Consider the following 23,766-nt stretch of genomic DNA (forward strand, 5'->3'; position numbering starts at 1 on the left):
CTCATCCTCGGCCTCCCCCTCCCTCTTTCCCCCTCCACCTCACTCACATACACTCTCTTCGTTAGTCTTTGACCCTCCATCCTCTCCACATGGCCAAACCACCTCAGTGTGTTCCTCATAACGCTTCCTATCACATCCACATCAACACCACAACGCTCCTTTATAACCTCATTCGTCAGCCTGTCTCTCCATGTGACTCCACAGGCTCCTCTTAAATAACTCATTTCCACGGCTCTCACTCTTGACTTGTGTCCTTCCAACAACGTCCAAGCTTCACTTCCGTACGTTAGAGTTGGTATCACAATACTGTCATGTAGTAACTTTTTCACTTCCATGCTCACTTCCCTGTTTCTTATCACTGCTTTCAAAGAACCAGCAACCTTTCTTCCCTGCTGTACCCTTTCAAGCACTTCACCCTCCAAACCTCCATCCTTACTCATCACACTACCCAAGTACTTAAACAACTCACATTTTCCAATTCCTCACCATCCAACCTCACTGTACATTCACTGACTTCACCTCTCTCAAAGACCATCACTTTACTCTTCCCTACATTCACCTTTAGATTCCGTTTCTTACACACTCTGTCAAACTCATCCACCAAGCCTTGCAGCTCCCCTTCGTCTTCACTCAACAACACGGTATCATCTGCAAACAACAGTACAGGGAGTTTCCAAACACTATCCTCTCTCACCAGGGCCACTCCAACATCCACTACCCTACCTTGTACCTCTTTTATTACCCCATCCATGTACAGATTGAACAACCATGGAGACATGACACATCTCTGTTTCAACCCAACTTTCAAAGAGAAAAATTCACTTAGTTCACCATCCACACGCACTGCAGCCTTCGCACCATCGTACATACTCTTCACAGCATTCAACAACTTCCCATCTATTCCATATATTCTTAACACTTTCCACAATCCTAGTCTATCCACCCTGTCATATGCTTTCTCCAAATCCATGAACGCCGCATACAACTTCTTTCCCTTCTCTAGAAGCTTTTCCACTAAAGATCTGAGAATGAATATCTGATCTACACAACCTCTTCCCTTCCTAAAGCCTCCCTGTTCTTCTCCAACTAATTTCTCTGTTCTTTCTCTAACTCTGTCAATAAGTATCCTACCATACACTTTTCCTATTATACTAAGAAGACAAATGCCCCTATGATTACCACACACTTCTTTTTCCCCTTTTCCTTTGTACAAGGGAATAATTATACCTGACTTCCAATCCTCCGGGACTCTACCTTCCTCCCAGGCCAATCTGCACATCTTCCACATCCATTCTACTACTATCTCTCCCCCATGCTTCAGCATTTCACCACACACTCCATCAATTCCTGGGGCTTTCCCTGATTTAACTTTCTTCATTGCTTCCACAACTTCTATCCTACTGATTTCTTCCTGTCTTCTCACCTCCCTCCTTCTTCCAGCCATTCCCCAGCCACTTATACTCGCATTACTTCCATCCTCCACGTTCAACAATTCTTTAAAGTGTTCTCTCCATCTGCTCACTTTTTCTCCCTTCTCCACTAGTAATCTACCATTTTTATCTTTCACTCCCCTGCTAACTTCACTTCCACCCTGTCTTACTCTTTTCACCTCTTAGATATTTCTAAATATTCTTACTGTAAATCATTCTTGCTCTACCTGAAGTGCTGTCCTCGGCGTCAGTAGGGGGACCCCCTAGGTAGACAGAGGTCCCCCCCGTTCCCCACCGCCACGACGCATGCCCGAACCGCGACGCATTCAGGTACAGCTCGCAAGTAGACGTCGTGAATTTACATCCTGTTGCATCCTGGGGGAGGCGTAAAGAGGAGGCGAAGAGAGGGGTGGTAAATGAAAGGAACTAATGGTGAGGGTAGAGGGTTACAGTAATGATAATAGAGGGCTGGTGATGAGGGTAGAGATCTAGTGATCGGTTAAGGAGACGTATAATGTAGTGAGAGATGGGGGCTGATAGAGAGAAGTTCTGTAATATGGACGATGACGAGGGCTGTTTGAGAAAAGGGTATTGGGGAGGAAGAAAGCTGATGGTAAGGACAGAGGGGTGTTAGGGAAAAGGATAATGATACGGATGAAGGTTGATGGTAAGGGCAGGGGTTTTGTGGGGATGACACAGGGTTGGAACGGGAAGGGATTATTTGGGGGAAAGGATGATGATAGGGGAGAGAGTCAGTAGTCTTAGCATCGTGGTGAGGGCAGAGGTGGAAAAGGTAATGGCAAGAAAATGCAGGTCACAGCTGGACCCCTTGGAATTCAGGGGAAGGCGTGGGAGGGAGCTGAGAACAGAGGACTGATGAAAACTGAAGTTGTCTCTAATTTTTTTTTCTAATGTGAGGAAGAAGGAACCAAAGGCCATGAGCCCACAATAAGAGTTCCCTCCAAGAGAAAAACAAAATACAAGAGAGAGCCAAATTCAAGATCCATTCATTTCGAGATGCCTGGACACACTGCGTTTGAAAGACTGGAGATCATAGACAGCAGGAAATACAGACAGAAGGAGACAGTTCCAGAGTTGACCTGTTGCATAAATGAAGGATTGGGAGTAACGGTTAACTCTTGTATTAGAGAGTTGGACAGAAAAGGGATGAGAGTTTGCTGCTAGACGGGTGCTACGCGCCCGTCGTAGAGGTGGAGGAATGCATGCAGACTGTTCAGAGGAGCAGTGACCATTAAAGTAGCGATAGAAAAGAGATAAAGATGCAACAGTGCGGCGAAGAGACAGAGGTTGAAGGGAGTCAGTAAGAGGAGGAGAGTTAATGAGACTAACTAACTAACATCGACTGACGAGAGTTGAGGGCAACAGAAATCGAGTGTGTGTGTGTGTGTGTGTGTGTGTGTGTGTGTGTGTGTGTGTGTGTGTGTGTGTGTGTGTGTGTGTGTGTGTGTGTGTGTGTGAAAACCCTAAGGATTTTCATATGAAAGGTGCTTCATTCTAGGTAGCCCAATATGGTGTGTGTGTGTGTGTGTGTGTGTGTGCACTGAAATGGATATGTGCCGAAAATGGGAACTTGCTAATTTTTGGTAGAAAATACGAAGCTGCTCTGTACTCAGTTCTTACCGACAGACAAGGAAATTTTATTACGAAGGACAGTTAAGTACAAGGAATCTCTGCACTTAATTTCACTGTAGTACATTACAGAGTGATGTGCTATATACCTGTACAGTATTTACAAAATGTAATTATTATCTTGTGTATTGCTTAGGCTTTTATTGAATTTCCAGCTAAGGTAATAATTAAAAGTTTACTTTGGTTTTAATTGAACTGCCGGTACTTTGCAGAATAAAACAAAAAATATGACATGGAAATTCGCACGTTAGTAAGTGTGTTTAGCGAATATGCACAGCTGTACTCTACACAGCGCAGCCACTTGTACCTGTTCAGGTTACACGTCTGTGCTTGGCATTTACCTGAAGATTGCTGAGGCGAGAGAGAGAGAGAGAGAGAGAGAGAGAGAGAGAGAGAGAGAGAGAGAGAGAGAGAGAGAGAGAGTGAAACAACAACAGCAACAACTTAGATTTCGGGTGATCTCATACAGTGTAAGAATTTCTGGGAGGGAAAACGTGAGAGAGAGAGAGAGAGAGAGAGAGAGAGAGAGAGAGAGAGAGAGAGAGAGAGACAGACAGACAGAGACAGAGAGGGGAGGGGTAGAAGGGAGGGTGACTGGAGAAGAGGATGTCGGAGAGTGTAAATGTGTGAGGGAGAAGATGCGGGAGCATTTAGCCGTGAGGGGGAGATGATGAGGGAAAGTCTGTGTGAAGGAGAGGATATGGGTAAATGCGTGAGGGAGACTTATGTGACGAGGGAGAAGGTAGATTATGTGGGTAAGAGGATAGGGGTAGGTGAATGTGGGTGGGAGGATAAGGATGACTGAGGATGTGTGAGTGTGGGGATGGGATAGATGAGAAAATGTACAGTATATGGCGAGGTGGATGGTATTGGAGGAGGAGGACGGGGTGAAGTGAATAGAACTACGCGTGTGATTCTTTCTGCGTGGATGAAAGGGAGGGCACGAGGGGAAGGTGACTCACTGAGCAAGTGTTGGAATCATGTATCAGCAGACTCAGTAGGTGTAAGTTGGCACGGATGTACCCTTCACTACGATGACTTTTTTTTTTATACTGAATTCGTGCAAACTCCAGGTGATTTTATTCACCTAGTATTGTAAAAAGGTAAATGAAAGCATTATCTAATCCATCCAGTTCTTGAAATATCTCTTGTAAGCTGAGTAAAAATCTATAGAGATAGTAAACAATCGAAGATGCGTCATCGGCTTGAAGGGGTTATTCTTAGAAATTAATTGATGACTGCGTGTGTGTGTGTGTGTCCCATAATGTGAGTTCGTATATATATATATATATATATATATATATATATATATATATATATATATATATATATATATATATATATATATATATACTGTATATATTGGTGGTAGGTGGGGGCTCACCATCCAATCACTCTATGTAGTGCTGCTCTCGAGTGTCTCTCCTTTCCTCTCTTCTTTTCATCCTCTTCTGTCTTTCTTTCCTTCATTCTTTCCTCTTCCTTCTGCCTATAGATGGCTTTTCACTTCCTCTTCTGTCTTTCTTTCTTTCATTATTTCCTCTTCCTTCTGCCTATGGGTGACTCTACACTGAGTGACAAGCTAAATGGTTTTCTGCACACCAGGAAATCATTTACTACGCCGGGTGGTAACCATATAACCAAACTATGGCGCCTGGTGGTTTAGTGGGTAATTAAGGCGCTCCAGTCGGAATGAGCCTGTGTAGGTTTATATCCAAGGAGTGGTTGGTGTTTATTGCTCATGCAATGCCACTCAGAAATGAGTGAGGATGGTCACTCTCATCTTAAATGTCAGGACCAACTTGCTTAGCCCCGGGCTCCTACGCTCCTGCTGGGGCAACATAGGATTGGATGATGTGAGTTGTGGTAGCAGCGTTTATGACAGTGATAAAGCGGAGGAAAGTGCAGCTGTGAAATGATGATGATAAGTGCGGTTGTGATGTTAATGACACTCGTAATTTTGGAAGTGGTAACAGTAGCCGAAATTGTTTGTAGTGAGAGAGAGAGAGAGAGAGAGAGAGAGAGAGAGAGAGAGAGAGAGAGAGAGAGAGAGATGAATCATTCGCTCTTCACAGGTTAAGAAAAAAAAAAAAGTGAAATGAAATAAATTATTATGAGTGCTGCACGTGTGTATTTCCCGCCTTGATAACTAAATGAGTTCTTGCAAGAGGATGTACAGTAGGCTACTTGTGTGTAATTTGTTTTTAGTATATTCGTATGTGCAGTCAGGAAAAGTTTTACTATCCAATACTGAGGATTTTTTTTTTTCATTTATTTTCTGGCAGTTATGTTTAACTAAAAGGACAGGTTGTTGACATACTAATATAATTAAGTGAGAAGCATAAGTTATCATGACTAAGTGTTAAAGTTTGGCGTACAGTGCAGGACATTTATATAATAATTATGATAATTCATCCTGCTGTTAAGTTTGTTGCTTTTGTACATGAGTGAGTTTACTAGTGAATGATATGTGCACTGTGTAGAATGCTAAATTGAAAGTGCGTATATGCTTACTAATATGTCCCTTACCTCAGACAACACTAGTGGCAGCCACACCGCAATTCCCACGAAAGTCAGGATGATATAGTTCACACTCATTTTTACTACCTTGCCTTTCACACGTACACACTCGACCAAGCTATCACACTAAGGGTTCACGGTTTAGCAGATGTTTAGTTCAGTGTTTAGCGCAGCACAAGACAGGGACGGCGGTTGCTTGTGGTATTATGGGGGAATGTGTGGTTTCTTTCCTAATTAGCCACACAGGTATAAAAAAATCATACCGATGGAACTGGACGAACTGTGCAGTGAACTGTGATATATCGAAATCTTATACCACGAACCCCGATGCAACGGACGCTTTACAGTACGAGCTTTCAACAACACGACAGAACGAAATCTGACACTACGAAATCCGACACTACGCAACGATATCCAGTGCTACACGACGAAATCCGACACTACGAACTCTTGACACGGAGAGGTGAAAATGTTTACAGTGCAGACGGTGAGGTACGAGTGAGTGTGAGTAAGCCCCGACCTGATTTACTAGCGAGCATACCGCGTCCGTCCATGCTTCTCCGGAAGTTACCGCTTTCCGGGCCATTGTTATCGTATAATAAAGAGGCGGTGGCGCGTGTACTAGTGGGGTGTCCGTAGGGCTGTTGACACTGGTGATTTGCATAGGGATAAGCGGTTTTAAAAAAGGGTGTTGGTTTGGTGGGAGTCCCCGTTTATAGTTGTAAGGGGAGGGTCGATGGGATGGTTAAGTAATGAAATGACTTTAGTTTTGGATGGATTATGCTACATGTCTTTGTCTGTTCATTTCTACATCTAAATCTGTCATTGAACTCACTTTATTTCTGGAGGGATCATACTAGCTATGTTAATCTGATAATATCTGTCCCTAAATCTGTCAGCGAACCGGATTTAGTTCTGGAGGGACAGTACGATCTGTCTTTTGCCTGATCATCTCAATGTATTTATCTGTGTCATTGTGTTTCTATGATTAGTCTGGGGTTCGAAACCCAAATCCTGGCAGACATTCAAAATGTGCATGCCCTTTAATAATGTTTTATTTTTTCACACCCAGTTGGTTCTTGCTGATGAATATACTGACTCCGACACACAAACATGGATAGCACACCACTTACGCCTTTACTTACCTTTCTTTCACTACAGACACCCTATCGTGAAGTGTACTTGGCCAACATATTCAAAAACCTCGTATGCTATAATTCATGTTTCATGGCATGACATTGTCAGAAACTCCTATCCATTATTATTATTATTATAATTATTATTATTATTATTTGCTTTAGAAGTGCTGCAAACACACTTATATTACTCCCCCCCCCCAGAAGAATGTTTTACAATGTATTAGAATGGTATAAACAGACACGATTTTTATATGTGATTTTGTATGATGGAGTATGTGGTTAGTATTCGCCTGCGTGACTTGAATAACTGTGTGTGTGTGTGTGTGTGTGTGTGTGTGTGTGTGTGTGTGTGTGTGTGTGTGTGTGTGTGTGTGTGTGTGTGTGTGTGTGTGTGTGTGTGTGTGTGTGTGTGTGTGTGTGTGTGTGTGTGTGTGTGTGTGTGTATGTTTAGTGTTCATACACTGCTGTATACTAACTATAATCCGTTTAAAGTTAACGGCGAAGATGCCCCAACCCCCCTGCAGCTGACTGGTTGATATTACTATAGGAAAGATTTTTTTTTTTTTTTTATGCGAGGAAGAAGGAACCAAAGGCCATGAGCCCGCAATAACAGTTCCATCCAAGAGAAAAACAAAATACAAGAGAGAGCCAAATTTAAGTTCCATTCATTTCGAGATGCCGGGACACACTGCGTTTGAAAGACTGGAGATCATAGGCAGCAGGAAATACAGACAGAGGGAGACAGTTACAGAGTTGACCTGTTGCATAAATGAAGGATTGGGAATAACGGTTAACTCTTGCATTAGAGAGTTGGACAGAAAAGGGATGAGAGTTTGCTGCTAGACGGGTACTACGCGCCCGTCGTAGAGGTGGAGGAATGCATGCAGACAGTTCAGAGGAGCAGTGACCATTAAAGCAGCGATAGAAAAGAGATAAAGATGCAACAGTGCGGCGAAGAGACGGAGGTTGAAGGGAGTCAGTAAGAGGAGGAAAGCTAATGAGACGAAAAGCTTTTGACTCCACCCTACTGACAAGAGCTGTACGTGGGGAGTCTTCCCACACATGAGAGTTGTACTCCACACAGGGGCGGATAAAACCCCTGTATAGAGTCAAGAATTGTGCAGGGGTAAAGAAAGAACGGAGTCGGCTCAGCATACCCAGTCTCTTGGAGCCAGATTTTACAAGAGATGTAATATGATCTTTCCAAGAAAAGTCCCGAGTAAATGAAACCCCAAGCATGTTCAAGGATGATGCAGGATTAAGCTGAATATTATTAAACATTAGTGGGTATACCTGTGGAAGATTTTGACGGGTTGATAGGTGTAAGAACTGAGTCTTAGTTGCATTAAAAACAACAAGATTATTTTTACCCCAGTCAGAGATACGAGCCAAGTCAGACAGGTGTGCCATAGCCTCATCCCTTGTTTGTTTAAATAACTGCTGAGATGGGCGTTGCTGGAACGGAATGGAAAGGTGAAGGGTGGAGTCATCAGCGTATGAGTGGATAGGGTTAGATGTACAGCTTAGAAGGTCATTGATGAATAAAGGGAAGAGAGTTGGTGATAGGACAGAGCCCTGAGGAACACCACTGTTGATAGATCTAGGAGAAGAACGATGGCCGTCTACAACAGTGGCTATAGAACGACCAGAAAGGAAGCTAGCGATGAAGGCACAGATAGATGGATAGAAACCGTAAGAGGGCAGTTTGGAAATTAAAGATTTATGCCAGACTCGATCGAAAGCCTTTGAGATGTCAAGTGCAATGGCAAAGCTTTCGCCAAAGTCCCGAAAGGAGGATGACCAGGAGTCTGAAAGGTAGGTGAGAAGATCGCCAGTGGAGCGTCCCTGACGGAACCCATACTGATGATCAGAAAGAAGGTTGTGATAGGAAAGATGCCTTAAAATTTTCCTATTGAGAATTGACTTGAAAACTTTTGAAATACAGGACGTTAATGTAATTGGACGATAGTTGGAGGGTTGGGAGTGGTCACCCTTCTTTGGGACTGGCTGAATGAGAGCAAACTTCCAGCAAGAAGGAAAGGTACAAGTTGACAGACAAAGGCGAAAGCGTTTGCCTAGGCAGGGTGTAAGCACAGAAGCACAGTTCTTGAGAACAACAGGAGGGACTCCATCAGGCCCATATGCCTTGTTAGTACTGAGGCCAGTGACGGCAGAAAATACATCAGCTGAAAAAATTTTAATGTCAGCCATGAGGAAGTCAGAGGCGGGAAGTGATGGAGGAATAGCACCGGAATCGTCTAAGGTGGAATTGGAGGAGAAAGTCTGTGCAAAGAGATCTGCTTTATCAGTAGAAGAAATAGCTACAGAACCATCAGAGTAGAAAAGAGGAGGGATGGATTATGAGGTAAAGTTGTTAGAAAGGTTTTTGGCAAGGTGCTAGAAGGAGCGGGAAGATAATGGAGTGGGTCTTCATTTTTTTTCATTTTATTTGGCCTTTAGCGTCACAGTCAACCTCACGTCACCCAATCACGGCCCAGCGTTCACACTGGGGGCATGACTCAATCTTGTCAAGTCAGAATAAATGGGCAATAATATGGAGCAATTTCAGTACACGTATTCGTACACATATTCTTACTTATATTTCATCTGTCCAACCTCTTTGATTGTTTCTTACCTTTACTCTGTAGTTCTTGGAGTATCCTGTAGGAGCTTGTACGCGGTTCAGGGACGATGGACGCCTCTGCCCTACATAGTCCCAGGCCACCCCTGGGTAAGGTGTAGCACCCGTTACCCCACCAGAAAGGTAGAAGGTGGATGGTTACCGTCGCCCAGGAAGGTACTACCATGGGACTTGGAGCCAAGGCCCAGTAGCTGGCCTTGCTCAACAATCGCAGGCGGGGAACTCAACATTTTAACCTGGTAGTCAAAGTCCGGGCCAAGACTACTGCCCATACATGTCTCCTATACATAACTTATCCTCTTGGGGGCTATACCACCATCATTTTCCATGCACCTCGCCATATGGAAGGATTCGGTTCCAACCCTGGTCAGGCTCTGTCTGCCACAGGAAGGCAGCTGCCTGCTTGTGTCGACGAGGCTGCTCGGCCAGACAAACTGGGGTAGAGCCGCAACAACAGCAACCACGTTGTTCTGGTTCTGATTTCAACACACAACCCCTCTCTTCCTTACCCTTCATCCAAAGGCCCGTATTCTCGTTAGCTAAGGGGGCTTCTCAGTACCTCCATCCTACTAGTTTATTTCTGTATGTGACACGTTCATATTGTTACCCCCGCGAATGTAGGCCATGGGAATTCTGCGTTTATGTCAGTTTGTATGTCTGTTTTTTATCATCATTATAAAAAAAAGAAAAAAACAAGATGGCTTGGCACAAAATTAGATTAATGGCTGAAGACAGCCAGTGGGACAATCGATTAAAATTTGACCGAAATAGATCATGAATCATTGGTCAAGGACAGGCCAACTCAAACGGTTTTGATTAGATTTAAAACAGGCTTGGTGGAAATTTCATAGTTTGAAAAGGATGAAGTGTTTTAAGTTTGGGAAAAATCGGTGAAAGGCAAAGCTCACAGAGTATCGTCAGATGTTCGGTTGTTTAATAACCAAAGATGAAGTGATTCTGTTTTGAGGTTAATAGGCCAGTGGCCAAAGGCAAACTAAACTTAAACACTTTTGATCCGATTTGTTGAAAGTGTTAGGCGTCAGGTAGCGATGAAGTAACTCAATTTTGAGGACAATTAGCCGAAGGTCAAAGTCATGGCTGGGTCAAATGTTTGGCCTTAGACCGTTTGTAGGGCGCAAGTGTTAATCTAGCAGAGTGTTCCTTACTGTCTTGCACTGTATGTCATTTATCCACTTTGTGTCGACATTAAAAACATAAATGGAGTACAAGAAAATAGATGAGTGTAATATGCAAAAAGAAAAATCGTCATAGAAAGGGTGTTAGAAGACGTAAGTAACGTGCAAGAATATAGCTGTCTACAGTATGTAAAATAAATAGGAATGGAAGAGGTGTTAGAAGACCTCCAAACTCAGTGAGAAAACAGTAAGTTACCCGCACACAGAACACTTTTGTCGAGGAAGTGAATAATGGCCTGATTGTTATGTCATATTGGATTGTACGAGTTATTTATGGGGTATTTGTGGATCTGTAGAGGAATGTCCAAGGCTGCTGGTTGTTGCTATGGTGGTTGTGATTATGGTTGTGGTTGTGGTGATGGTGGTGGCGATTATAAGGGTGATAATAGTTGTGGTGGTAGTTGTGGAGCTGATGGTGATGGTAGTTATGAAAGTGGTGATGGCTATGGTGGTAACTGGAGCTGGTGGTAGTTGTGTTTATGATGGTCGCGAAGTCTATGGTGGTATTGTGGTGGTGGTGATTGTGATAGTGTTGCAGTTAGAAGTGATGGTTGTGATAGCTCTGAATATAATATAGTTAGTAGTCAGATACTTGGCCGGGATTTTTTAATGGTCTGTTCGTAGGGTGGGGAGGGTGTTATGGCTGAAGGGCCTACCACACTCATTTCACCCAAACTTTACCCAGATTTTCGTTCTTTTGCAGCTTTTTCACCTAGTTTCAGTGGCAGAGTAAGACAATATTAAGGCTCTGCCTTTTTACCTTAGTACTTATTCATGGCCTGCATAATTTTCTAGTGTTAATTTATTGCTAAAAGTCAGCATTGAAGATGGGGATATGACAATTTTAGCCCAGGTTCGAGTAAAGGGGGTCTATGTTATATCGTGATTGGCGCATCCGTAGTCAGCGTTCATTTTAAACCTACAATTCGATGACGTAGCATTTATAGTATTCTTTCCATCTTCATACAGTTTCATTCAGTTTAGGAGACTTTTCGAACTAAATAGGTTAGATGTAGCCTACAGTAAGCCCTTCACTCTTCTCCTTTTATCCTTAACTTTGCCTAGAATTATCATCTGCCCACTTTCGGTTCCGAGGTGTAGCAGTATATAAACACTTGTATATGATGCTAGTCACGAAGAAGTGCTATGGAAAGGATGCAGAGCCTCTCACGAGTTGGTGCGATCATATATCTAAACAAACTCGTAACATTAAACTTTGGTGGGAAACCGCAAATTCTAGTGGAATCCCAGTATTTATCACTCAGTTTAACCGCCACGTATTCACCCGATCGGGAGTGTTTTTCAGGACATTTTTCACTATTTCATAAGTGATCGTCCTTGTGCACGATGTTAGCACCTTCGCTGAGTGATATTGCAGGTGTGTATCACTCACACTCGTTGACCGTTAGAAAGTGCGGCCACGACACTCGCCTCTCTCCCACAATTTGAATCAGTCAGGATTTGAACGCCATGGAAGCAGGTAGTGTGTGTGGCAGCGTCCTTCCTCAGCAACGACGCCCAGTTCCCGCCGCCGCCGTTGAATTCCCACCTAGCGTGATTGGCGAGAGGCTCAGCGTGTGCAGTGTCCTTCCTCAGCAACGACGCCCAGTCATCCGCTTGGTCCACTTTTCTGACCAGTATTTCTTTTCATTTTTTCCTAGGCTTAAGAGTTAGCTTTTGAGTGAGCGAGTGAGTGCGATCTCCATATTTTGGATTCATTTTGAAACATGTAACGTAAATTTATTTCTTTGTAATCAATGAATTTAACAGTTCTTTTTCTTGAGCTTAATGTAATGTAAACTCGTGTTTTATTTCTCCATAAGCATATTCTAGTTGCAGCTCCTAGCTTGCATAAACACTTTGTATTATTCATAACTGGTACTTAGGCCAGTCCTTTTGTATTAAGCTTAAAATCCGTTGTGCAACCAGGAGTTAATTGCACCAGCAAGGACCTGTTATCATTAATAGCATTAGTTATTGATTGTCAGGGGTGGAGTCACTTTCTCCAGAGGCCAACAGTACTAATAAACAGCACGTGTGAATAATTAGTCTCTGCTGTGCACTGTTGAGAAAGTTTATAAATTCTCGTCCTTAGAGAATCGGCGAAGTAAGCCGGCATAATCATTGCTTGATTTTCACAAGTAAATTCTTTGTCCCTGTTCTCAAGTATTATTGAATATTATTCTTTAATATTGTATACACATAAAAAACCCTGTAACAGAGCCATAGTATTGTCCTTTTTTTTTCCACTATGTGAAATAGGCTGCAAAAGGACGAAAATCTGAGCCATGTTAAGAAGCAGAGAGTATACTAGATGCCCTTCCAGTGTTTAATAAAATCCTTAGATTGTGGCCTGACGGAAAAATAAATGTCACAGGTTGAAGAGGTGAAGTGAATCGAGGATCCTCCATTGAATCGTAGTGCCATGTAAGACGTATTAGATCTAAATGGCACAGTGGGCTTCGTGGTCCCCTTTTCTTGGCGATTTTTTACGCTTATTACACCTCCATAATCTCCATTATCTCATATACTTTTCGTACCGACATAGTCTGCATCAGGGACATAGATTGATAGATAGATAGGTAGAAAGATAGATGAGGATTATGAGGTGTAATGTGCAGAATAAATCGCTGAGGAAGAGGTGCTACGTAATGTGCAGAATAAATCGCTGAGGAAGAGGTGCTTCGTAATTTCCATAACCACTTAGAATACGACCCTCCCCCTTTGCAAGAAACAAGGGAAAGGATTAAATGACAGTGACACTGAGATGACGGTGGCGTTGAGACGAGTGACGTTTGATAGTGACACTGAGATGACAGTGACGTTGAGTGACGTGACTGACACTGAGATGACAGTGGCGGTGAGACGGGTCACATACTGTATGACAGATGCTGAGATGACAGTGATGTTGAGATGACAGTGACAGTGAGACTGGTGACATAAGTGACGTTGAGATGATAGTGACGTTGACATAGCAGTGATGCAGAGATGACAGTGACGTTGAGATGACAGTGATATTGAGATGACATTGGCGTTGAGATGACGTTAACGCTGAGATGACACTGACATGCAGGTAACAGTGACGCTGAGATGACATTGACGTTGATGTGACAGTGACGTTGTGATGACATTGACATTCAGGTAACAGTGACGTTGTCATAGACGTTGAGATAACAGTAACGGTGATATGACAATGACAGTGAAGATGGCAGTGACGTACGACAGTGGCATTCATATGGCAGTGACGCTGAGATATTGACTTTGAGATGACAGAGATGCTGAGATGGTAGACAGTGACGTTGACAAGAGAATTGCGTAAGAAATATACCCAGATTGGCTTAACCTTTTCAGCCCTATGATGCGTTGTACTCTCTCTCTCTCTCTCTCTCTCTCTCTCTCGCCTAATTTGTTCCTGCTAACTCCAGACAGTTTTACTACGCAATATCTGCCTTTACCAGTTCGGAAAAAAAAAAAACTCCAGTGCCGAATAGGGTAATGTAGAGATAACATGAATCAAACTAAAAATAACGTTATGATATTTTAAATTGAACTCTGTTTAACTTAACTGCAAAATAAAAGTGTGGAGATCGCGAGAATGAAACTAAAAATAATGTTATGAGGTTATATACGAACGCTCTTGTCTAACTTCTCCCTTTTCAAGTCTCTCAAGCGCAAAATGCAGGGGCGTCATTTGGGGACGGGGGGGGGGGAGAGCGCCCCTCGCTGCCCCCCTCCCCCAAGCTTTCTGAGGGGGCTTCCAAATCAACTACAGTTAATGAGAACAGTATAAGGTTAACACCGTGAAGTTAAAAAAAAAAAAAAAAAAAAGTCTTTAGCCTCAATACATTTTGAGTGAAATGGGTGCTTCTGAAAAGCGTAGTATTCCTGTAGATGTCACCACCATTGGGACGAACACAGTCCCCGCGCTGTTTAAAAAGCATATTTTTCTTTGTTAAATATCTACACTGTTGTGTGAAACTGAATCATAGTAATGTCATATACCGTAATATGAATACAAATAGAATACATATATATAACGTAGCATGAATTGTTTATATTTATCATAAACGGAAATTAAAATATCATTAATGTCATGGATGGCATCCGCCATTTCAGTGGCCGTATATTATTTAATTTCTGCTACTTTTAGTGCAAGTTAGGTTTTTTAGTGCAAGTTAGGTTCTTCACACATAGTTTGTTCAGACTGTAAATTACAACTAATAGGTATCTTGACTCATTTAGTCTATGTGGGCAGAAATTTAATGCTGAGTAATACTGGGACTCAACATTTTGCTCGCTCCCTTCACCCATGCACACCACAAGACCCGTGTGCCACGGTTTGAACTTTGAGAAGGCCATGGTGTTGCCCCCTTAGATCCTCCAAAGCAATTACAGTACCTTACTTTACCTATCCTGACCAGACCACAAGTAGTCTAAATTGTATTATTTTAAGTATAGTCTTCGTGCGTTTGTTTTGAAAGCAAATCTCTCGTGAAAAAACTTAACCATTGGACTGTCTTGTGCGCATGCGTGAAGGGAGTGAGCAAAATGTTGAGCTCCAGTATTTACTCAGCATTAAATTTCTGCCCACATAGAGACTGAATGAACCAAGATACCCACTAGGCGTAATTTACAGTCTGAACAAACTATTTATTAAGAACCTAACTTGCACTAAATATAGCAGAAATTAAATAATCTAGGACCACTGAAATGGCGGGTTGCCATCACATATTATCGATGATATTTTAATTTCCGTTTATGATAAATGTAAGCAGTTCACGCTACGTTGTATATACGTGTTCTATTTGTATTATTTATATTACGGTATATGACATTACTATGATTCACAGTTTCACACAACAGTGTACATATTTAATAAAGAAAAATGTGCTTTTTAAACAGCGCGGGGACTGTGTTTGTCCCAATGGTGGTGACATCTACCGGAATACTAGCTTTGAAAGCACATCATGTGTGTGTGTGTGTGTGTGTGTGTGTGATAATCACAATAATTTACTAGGTATATGAAAGGATGTCAGTGTAAATATTTTCCTAGCCCTCTGTTCAATTAACTTCAGTATCGAGCTGCCATTTTTATTTTATCCTGGCTATCATTAACAGATTTTATTCATCTTGGAAGTACATACTGTACCTGTAAGTAGGAGTTAATTTAGACCAGTGGTTCCCGAAGTGGACGGTGGAATTTTGGAAAGATCGAGGGGGACGATGAGCACAAGCAGTTAAGTGACATGTATGCTTTACAAAAAAAAAAAAAAAAAAGTAACAGAATTATACACGAAAGCATGGTTTTATTTTATATTGTGGTTCAAAGTCGGAGTTAAAAGTTCGAACGTTTTGTTTATATCTTGGTAAGGTGGACTGGACACGATAGGCGCCACACGCCAACGGCCAGCCAAACAGACAGCAGACACCGTGGGGAGCTCATTCTGTAAGGGCTGGTAAAGTACGTATGAACACTGTCACGTTGGTAAATTAATGTATGATATCTATGCTGTAGCTATAATAATCTCTTCGAATTGGTAGAGTACTAAGCTGCTTTAAGTAGAATAGACGGCATTATTCACCATGGCACGAAGGCTACAAAGAGCACTAAAAAATTTTAACTTTGCAAAGCAGAGATCCCGTAGATATCCACTCTTGCAGTAGTTTATTCATTTTCCAATGCAATAAATATACGTAGTTTAGTTTTCAGTTTCCTCTAATGATTTCTGAAATTAATATACTGTTCATACCAGAGCCTCGTCCAGATTTAAAAACCATCATTTTATTTCTTCCTCCTCATAGTGTAGAGCTTACTTTTTCACATTATATAGTTCATGGTATTTGGGGGCTAATAGGCTAAAAGCTTTCCATTTTTTTATTTGTTACAAAGTTTACAACTTTTCATTCTCAGTCTCATATCTATTATCTTTTCATTAGGATGTAAGAAGGAAGTCAGTTTAAGCTTTCACCAAAACAAATATTTTTTTAAAAAAGTACAAAGTACAAGAGAAACATTATGCGAACTTTTTTGTTCTCAGCTGTGCAAGGTTGATTAGCTACACAAAGTGAAAAGTAGATGTTTTTTTTTTTTTTTTTTACTCCGATTGTATAAGGTAGATTACAAAAAGTGAAAGTAGAAGAGGTGAAAGATTCGGCGGTATGAGGTTTACAGACTTCGACACTAAGTGCAAAAATCACTATCGATCCACATACCGAGCTGAATATGAAGGCCAGTATATGAACCGCGAAAGATACCTAACAAACTGTGAATCCAAATCCATGACAACAATAATTAATCTAAATGTGCGAAAACTTGTTTTTGCTGGGTTTTGCATTTGGTTGAGCTTCCAGACTATGGCAAACCACGATATGAGGATTCCATGAGAGGAAGCATGGCGTCATTTTTAAGTATGTATGTATTTGTACTGTATGTATGTATATGAATATGAATTAGAGGGTGTTATCCAAGCTAATTACTTAAAAAAAAAAAAGACTCCCGTTATTGAGATTTACATGAATAAAATAATCTGATATTAAATGGAGTATACTGTAGTACTAGAGTTGTCCCGACCGTGTGAGGGTTAAAGGCAATATGCTCACAGATATAGGTCAAGAGAGCCCTGGAGGGTTTTCATGAGTTGTGGTAGCTTTGGACGGTTGTTGTTTGGCCCTTGTGAGAGGTATAGAGCAGATTGCAGCTCTTTACCCATTCTCACCCGACGCATAGCTATCGCTTGCTTTGCCAGGTGACCCAAACTATACACATCGGCGGAGGGAGCGCCCTGGTAAGCCTCAGGGCTCATCCAAGGATAGCATACTCTTCGTTTTGCCTCTCATTCCTGCGCCTGATGCTAGTCCTTAGGTGCGTCACGAAGAGGCTGCCCCACCTCCACCGAACCCATATCCAGCAACGTCACTTGACCTGTCTGCAGTTCCACACTCACGTTATCATTTTTCACATCGTTATGCACCAGACCCACCTGGTGAAAATGGTGAGCGATGAGGCATAGGTCAAGTAGGGTCCTCAGTGTTGCCTAAGGAGTGGGCACAGCTTTCAAATAGTACAGAAGATTTGTAGTATCATGGGCAGACATGACTAATGGGGCCGGTTGTTCAATGACTGCTACCACTTTAGGCACACCATTCACGTCTACCAGCTGTCTCAACACCTCGGCCTCCCGGGAGGCCTGGACAAGCAGCTGTTCATTATCTTTATTCTTTCCATGAGGTTGGTACACCTTAGCAGCGAGGGGTGGATCAGTGGGCAGGTCGACAGCAAACACATTGCAAGACACCCCTATACCCAGACATTTCCCAAGAGGCAGAGTGTGTTCCTTAAATACCATGTAGCCTCGTGACCCACCCACCACAAGGTCAGGAGAACATCCCAGCTGCACATCTGTGGAAGCGCAATGCGATACATTATCTTTTGACAAAAGATCGCTACTGCTTTCTTGTGTGCAGCTTTCCTCGGGGGTGTTCTTTACCCTTGAAGTACTCTTGGCTTCCTGGGCTCTGCTAGCACACTGAATGCAGCTGTGTTCCTTTATATTACTTGTACTTATATGGGGACAGTGGAGCTCAGTATTGTTATGTATGTTTGGAATACAACTGATTTCTCGAGTACAACTATCCTTTGATGTGCAGCTAACCTTAGAAATGTAGCTGACCTCAGGAGTATAGCCGTCCTCTGATATGCAGCTCACCTTTGGAGTGTTTACAACCTCCGACTTCTGGCGAACCTCTTGAGTGTTTGCAACTTCCGGCTTCCAGCTAACCTCTAGAGTGTTTACAGCCTCCGGCTTGCAGCTAACCTCAGGGGTGTTTACATCCTCCGGCTTGCAGCTAACCTCTGGAGTGTTTATAATCTTCGGTCTGTAACCGACCTTTGGGGAGATGATTTTTTCTGGGCTACAATTCATCTGATTGCTGACTTTTGATATATTGCTGCCCTCCTCTAAAATAGTGAGACCGGAATGAGAAAGCAGCAGTTTCAGAATGAAGTTGAGGGAAAAGACAACTACACCCATAAGGAATGCAAATGTCATCACCAGGATCAGGGTCGTTATTAATTGCTAGTCGTGAATACGGTACTACCACAGCTAGTCACTTAGTTCCTTCTCCATGAGTCGCAACCTTCTAATCCTTACCAACCTACCCAAGATAAAACTGCTGCCCCACCCACTCAACAAGTCATCCAACGGAAAGGCATGCACTGAAAAGACTAATGACATGTACCGAAAGATTAGTGCCCGGTATGAGCTTGATCATAGCAGCGCTGGGAGGATTCGCGAGAGATAGGAAAGATTCAAGACTCCACCAAAGCTCCGAGCCAGCGCCACCCCCAACCGCAACTCTTGGACACGTCGGACAAGTCGCAACTCTTTAGTCTCTGAATAGCCCCACCACACCTACCGTTCCCACGTCGTCGACCATCCTATCATCATCGCTGTCAAACCCACTATAACCTACACCATGACATGCGCCCAGTTGTTTCGGTTAGAGGTGATCGCCATTGCTGCAAATTTATACCACGTAAGCATCATACAGATTCTGGGCGCCACTTAAATCACTTCAGAAAGTACTCATTTATTGGCATCATGATGTTCATCTAGGTGGCGTTGTAGCTAATGTGGAATGTACAGGGTGGTCCGTAAATTACTGTACGCCTTCCTGTCACTCGGCTGATAAATTCGTCTTTGTTGCGTGGAGGGTTCAGTCGGCGTTACCACTGGCTACCCTGCAGCCTTCTCTTTTCCTATTGGCCTCATCACACTTCATAGTGACTTTTTTTTTTTTTTAATTCATTGATTAGACGGTTGCTTACTACTTTCATGTTGCAGCACCTAACTCTACCTTTGCTAGGGACTTTATAAAACACTGCCTGATATGAACACAGTCATAACGACGTGGTGAGGATTGTGAATATAGTGATAATGTTTGTAGTGATGATAACTGCGTTGGCAGTAGTTTTAACAGTGATGATTACAGAAGCGATCATAGTTTTGATAGTGAACGTGGTTGCAGTGTTGGTGTTAATGGAAGTGGTACTGGTTTCGGTGAGAGTAGTGATGATATTCTCTCTCTCTTTCTCTCTTTCTCTCTCTCTCTCTCTCTCCCTCTCGTGAGAGTGAAGGTGTAATAAGTGAGTATTCAGTGAGTGCCTGTGATGGTAATTGAGTGACTGATTGTGAAGTAGTGGCCTCACTTGACTCAGGCGTCCATCCACCTTTTTTTGGGCCGGTAGGTAAAATGAATACTTAGGGTAGCACCTAGGGGAGGTGATTGTGGCAACTTGGATGATGCAATGACCTTGTATCCCGGTATTTTGGATTAACTACCCGCCACAGTCCCCCTGAGGAGGGGGTGGGAAAAAATACTTCCCCATTATCCCTGCTTGTCTTATGAGGCGACTAAAAGGAGCCGTTTTGTCTCCAATAATTTTCTCCTTGCTGTGCTCCTCTTCTCTGTCCCACCTCTCTTCTTGATATTTCTTACTTCTTCCGGCCTTTATTTTCCCTCTGCTCCCATCAGGAAAGTTCAAGGACTTCCCATTGACACTGACCCTTCCTCCCGGTGCTTTAACGCCAAACCGTTTCATACCAAGCCGCTTCATTGCCAAAACCACTTCAACGCCAGCCTATTGCTATATGGCCAATTAATGACTTGGTACCAGATCTTCATTATTCCTTTTTTCCATCCTATACTTGTCACAGGCTTAAGCCCCCAAGATACGGAGATGAGCACCGCGGCCAAGCGCCTTTTGTCGTCCATCTCTTTACCTCTACCTCCGTCTTGGCTATACCCCCTGGGGAGGAGGGGGAAATAATACTTCCCCAGTATCCCTGCTTGTCGTAAGAGGCGACTAAAAAGAGTCTTTTTGTCTCCAGTCATTCACTCCTGACCGTCCTCTTCTGCTCTTCTGTCCTACTTCTCTTCTTGATATTTCCGTGTTTTTTCTGGCCTTTATTTTCCCTCTGATTCAACAGTGCCATATAGCCATATTATGGCTTGGTGTTTAATTCTTCCTTATTCCTTCCTTCTTTATCAACACCACAACGCTTCTTCACTTCCTCACATTTTTTTTTTACTGTCAGGGAGCGAGATGGCTCAGTGGTAGAGCGCTGGACTCCAGATCGCGAGGTTGAGAGTTCGCGCCCCGCCTGGGTAGCTGCCTTTGCTGGTAGGGATAGCGCGCTCTGTCCTGTAACCCTAGAGGGCCATATGATCGATCTTGGTCTAGCTCGAGGGAATAATCCCTTCCTCACATGACTATGTCTTGCCATGTAACTCTACATGCTCTTTTCAAATAACTCATTTTCACTGCTCTTATTTTCGACTTGTGTCCTTCCAACAAGGTAAAGTTTCACTGCAGTAAACTGGATTGGGAATCAGAATACTGCTATCCAGTAACTCTAGATTTCCATCCTCACATCCCTATTCCTTATCACTGCCTTCAGTGAACCAGCATCCTGGTATACCCTTTCATGGATTTCAACCTCTGAGCTTCCATCCTCACTATGATGATGATGGTGATAATTTTGGTAATAGGTGCTGGATGATATAATCGGATGGTAATGGCTCATGAGCGGAGCAGTATTGATGATGATGATGTCGACAGGTGAGTGAATCGGTTATACAGGTGATTACGTTGAAAGGATTGGTAATGATAGCAGAAATGGTGTTTGACTTAGTGGTGGTGAAATAGTAGCAATGATAGTTGCGGAGAAAAAAATAATTTTGGTGATGGTGTGGTGCTGTTAGTGGTGATATTTGTGTGGTGTTCCTGTTATTGATGGTGGTAATAATAGGAACAAGAAAGTAATGACCATATTGGCAGCTGTACAGATGTGATAGTGGTGATTTTAGTTAAAGGCCTATTAATGGTAGTATCGATGGTGGATGATAGTGTGGAGAAAGATGATGATGATGATGATGATTGTAGAGATAGTTAAGGTGATTGTGTTATTACCCGTCCCTGCCCCGGAGGGGCTTGGGGACGGGTATTGTTTTCACTCGGATTGTTGGTTTGTTTGTCTGTCTGTCTGTCTTTCTGTCTGTCTGCTAACAACTTTACGCGAAAACAACTGGTGCGATTTTGACTAAAATTACAGGGATGATGGGCTATGACCTTCTGATCACCTAATTAAATATTGGGCCAAGGCCCAGGCTGTAGGGCCCCCCCCCAAAAAAAAAAAAAAAATAAATAAGTTTTTTTTTTCGCCATAACTCTTTTCAAATTCGTGATATCGACATGAAACCAAAACCTAAAGGTGCATTTTCCAATTCAGCATCCTCATTGCATCAGGGGATTCACTCCCCAGTTAGCGATAGGGGGGTCAGTGTCAGGTGGGTCGGGCCTAAAATTTCAGATGGGCATAAAATCGTCAATCTTCTCCCGATGTTCTCCAAATTTGATATGTGATATCTTTGACCAGATATTCTGTTGTGTTTATACTGTACGTCACCACTAAACTGACTCCCGGGGACGGGTTTGTTGTGCCTTGGCACCGCTCCTTGTTAATGGTAGTATTGATGGTGGTAGTGGTGGTAGCGGTAACAGTGGGGATGGGGATGATGGTGATGATTATAGAGATAATTATTGGTGGTAATATTAATAGTGGTAGTGGTGATAGTGGTAACAGTGTGAAGAATGATGATGATGATTGCTATGGTGATAGTGTTATTGATGGTAGTATTGGTGGTGGTACAGGTAGTGGTGATGAGGAAAATGATGATGATGATTATGATGATGATAGTACTAGCAGTGAAGACGGAGGTAGATCTCCCTTAGCAACTGACCGATACACTAAGGGTCTTCTTTAACCACACAGCTTAGCACCATAGACAAGAACAAGTTGCACATAAAACACACACACACACACACACACACACACGTGTGTGTGTTCATGATTATGTGCTAGATACATAAAGGAGCGTTTGGCTAAGTATATGTCAAGGTGTTGGGATGAATGCCACACAATAGTTTGGAACAAGAAGCGATACCAAGGCACAGCAAACCGTCCCCGGCAGCCATTTTAGTGCTGACGTATAAACACAACAAGATATCTAGTCAAAGATGTTACATACCAAATCTGGAGTAAATCGGGTGAAAATTGACGATTTTATGCCCATTTGAAATTTTAGGCCCGACCCACCTGACACTGACCCCCCTAACCGCTAACTTGGGGGTGGCCCCACTGATATAATGAAGCATGTTATAGGATGCAAATCGGAAAGATGCACATTTAGGTTTTGGCTTCATGTCGATATAGCGAATTTGAAAGGAGTTACGGCGAGAAAAACATATTTTTAACTTTTTTTTTTTTTCCACTTTCTTGGCCTACAGCCAGGGCCTTAGCCCAATTTGGCCCAAAATTTAATGAGGTGATCATAAGGTCATAGCCCATCATCCCTGTAACTTTAGTCAAAATCCCATCAGCAGTTTTCGGGTAAAGTTGTTAACAAACAAGCAGTTAGACAAACAAACAGACAAACCGAGTGAAAACAATAACCGTCCCCGAGCCCCTCCGGGACGGGGACGGGTAATAATAATGAAGATTTCCCACATACCTGGGATGTGGCTACGTATTCGGGAAGAAGCGAAAGTTTTCCTGGAGCTGAAGACTGAGTAGTAGACCTTGGGTAAACGAATAAAATGTTGTGTGATTTTGTTGCCTGAATGTGTGTGTGTGTGTGTGTGTGTGTGTGTGTGTGTGTGTGTGTGTGTGTGTGTGTGTGTGTGTAGGGGAATGTGTGTGGGAGTTGGGCGTGGGTATTGGTGTTGGTTTGTGTTGATGTTTGTGTAGAGGGATGGTCATGGAATTGGTTGAACAGTAAGGTCATGGAAATGGTTAAGCAGTAAGGTCATGGAAATGGTTAGGCTTAAGGTCATGGAAATGGTGAAGCTGTCAGGTAATGGGAATAATTAAGTTTTGTTCCTCTTTCACACACTGGACCTGTGAACACATTTTCCTTTATACATCTGTGCTTTTTAGTACTCCTTGATCAGATCATGAAATGAACGACTTAATCACTTAATCCATCTAACACCCAGTCTTTTATCATCCACCAAGAACATAGCACCCACAGTTAAGGTGAGGGTAACCAGTCGTGAGACTCTGAATGGCATGGCGTGGGCAAGAAATCCCAACCCTGCGTCTGCTTTGTTAGGTGGTTATCACTCTGCA

General features: G+C 42.8%; 1 protein-coding gene across 1 annotated transcript in view; it reads right to left on the reverse strand.

The window, feature by feature from the left end:
* The window catches only part of LOC145418235 (MAM and LDL-receptor class A domain-containing protein 2-like), a 45,914-nt gene extending 36,262 nt beyond the window's left edge, over positions 1–9,652 (reverse strand). The window contains exons 1-4 of the mRNA XM_080286697.1: positions 9,523–9,652; positions 9,375–9,466; positions 5,610–5,726; positions 1,658–1,856 (exon numbers count right to left, since the gene is read on the reverse strand). Of these exons, the coding sequence (XP_080142823.1) occupies positions 1,658–1,856; positions 5,610–5,726; positions 9,375–9,466; positions 9,523–9,652 (538 nt within the window). The remainder of the gene's footprint in view (positions 1–1,657; positions 1,857–5,609; positions 5,727–9,374; positions 9,467–9,522) is intronic.
* Positions 9,653–23,766: the final 14,114 nt, after the last annotated feature.

This window comes from Coenobita brevimanus, chromosome 14, assembly GCF_032717465.1.
Source record: "Coenobita brevimanus isolate Jiangsu-jjx chromosome 14, ASM3271746v2, whole genome shotgun sequence".
Lineage (NCBI taxonomy): Eukaryota > Metazoa > Arthropoda > Malacostraca > Decapoda > Coenobitidae > Coenobita > Coenobita brevimanus.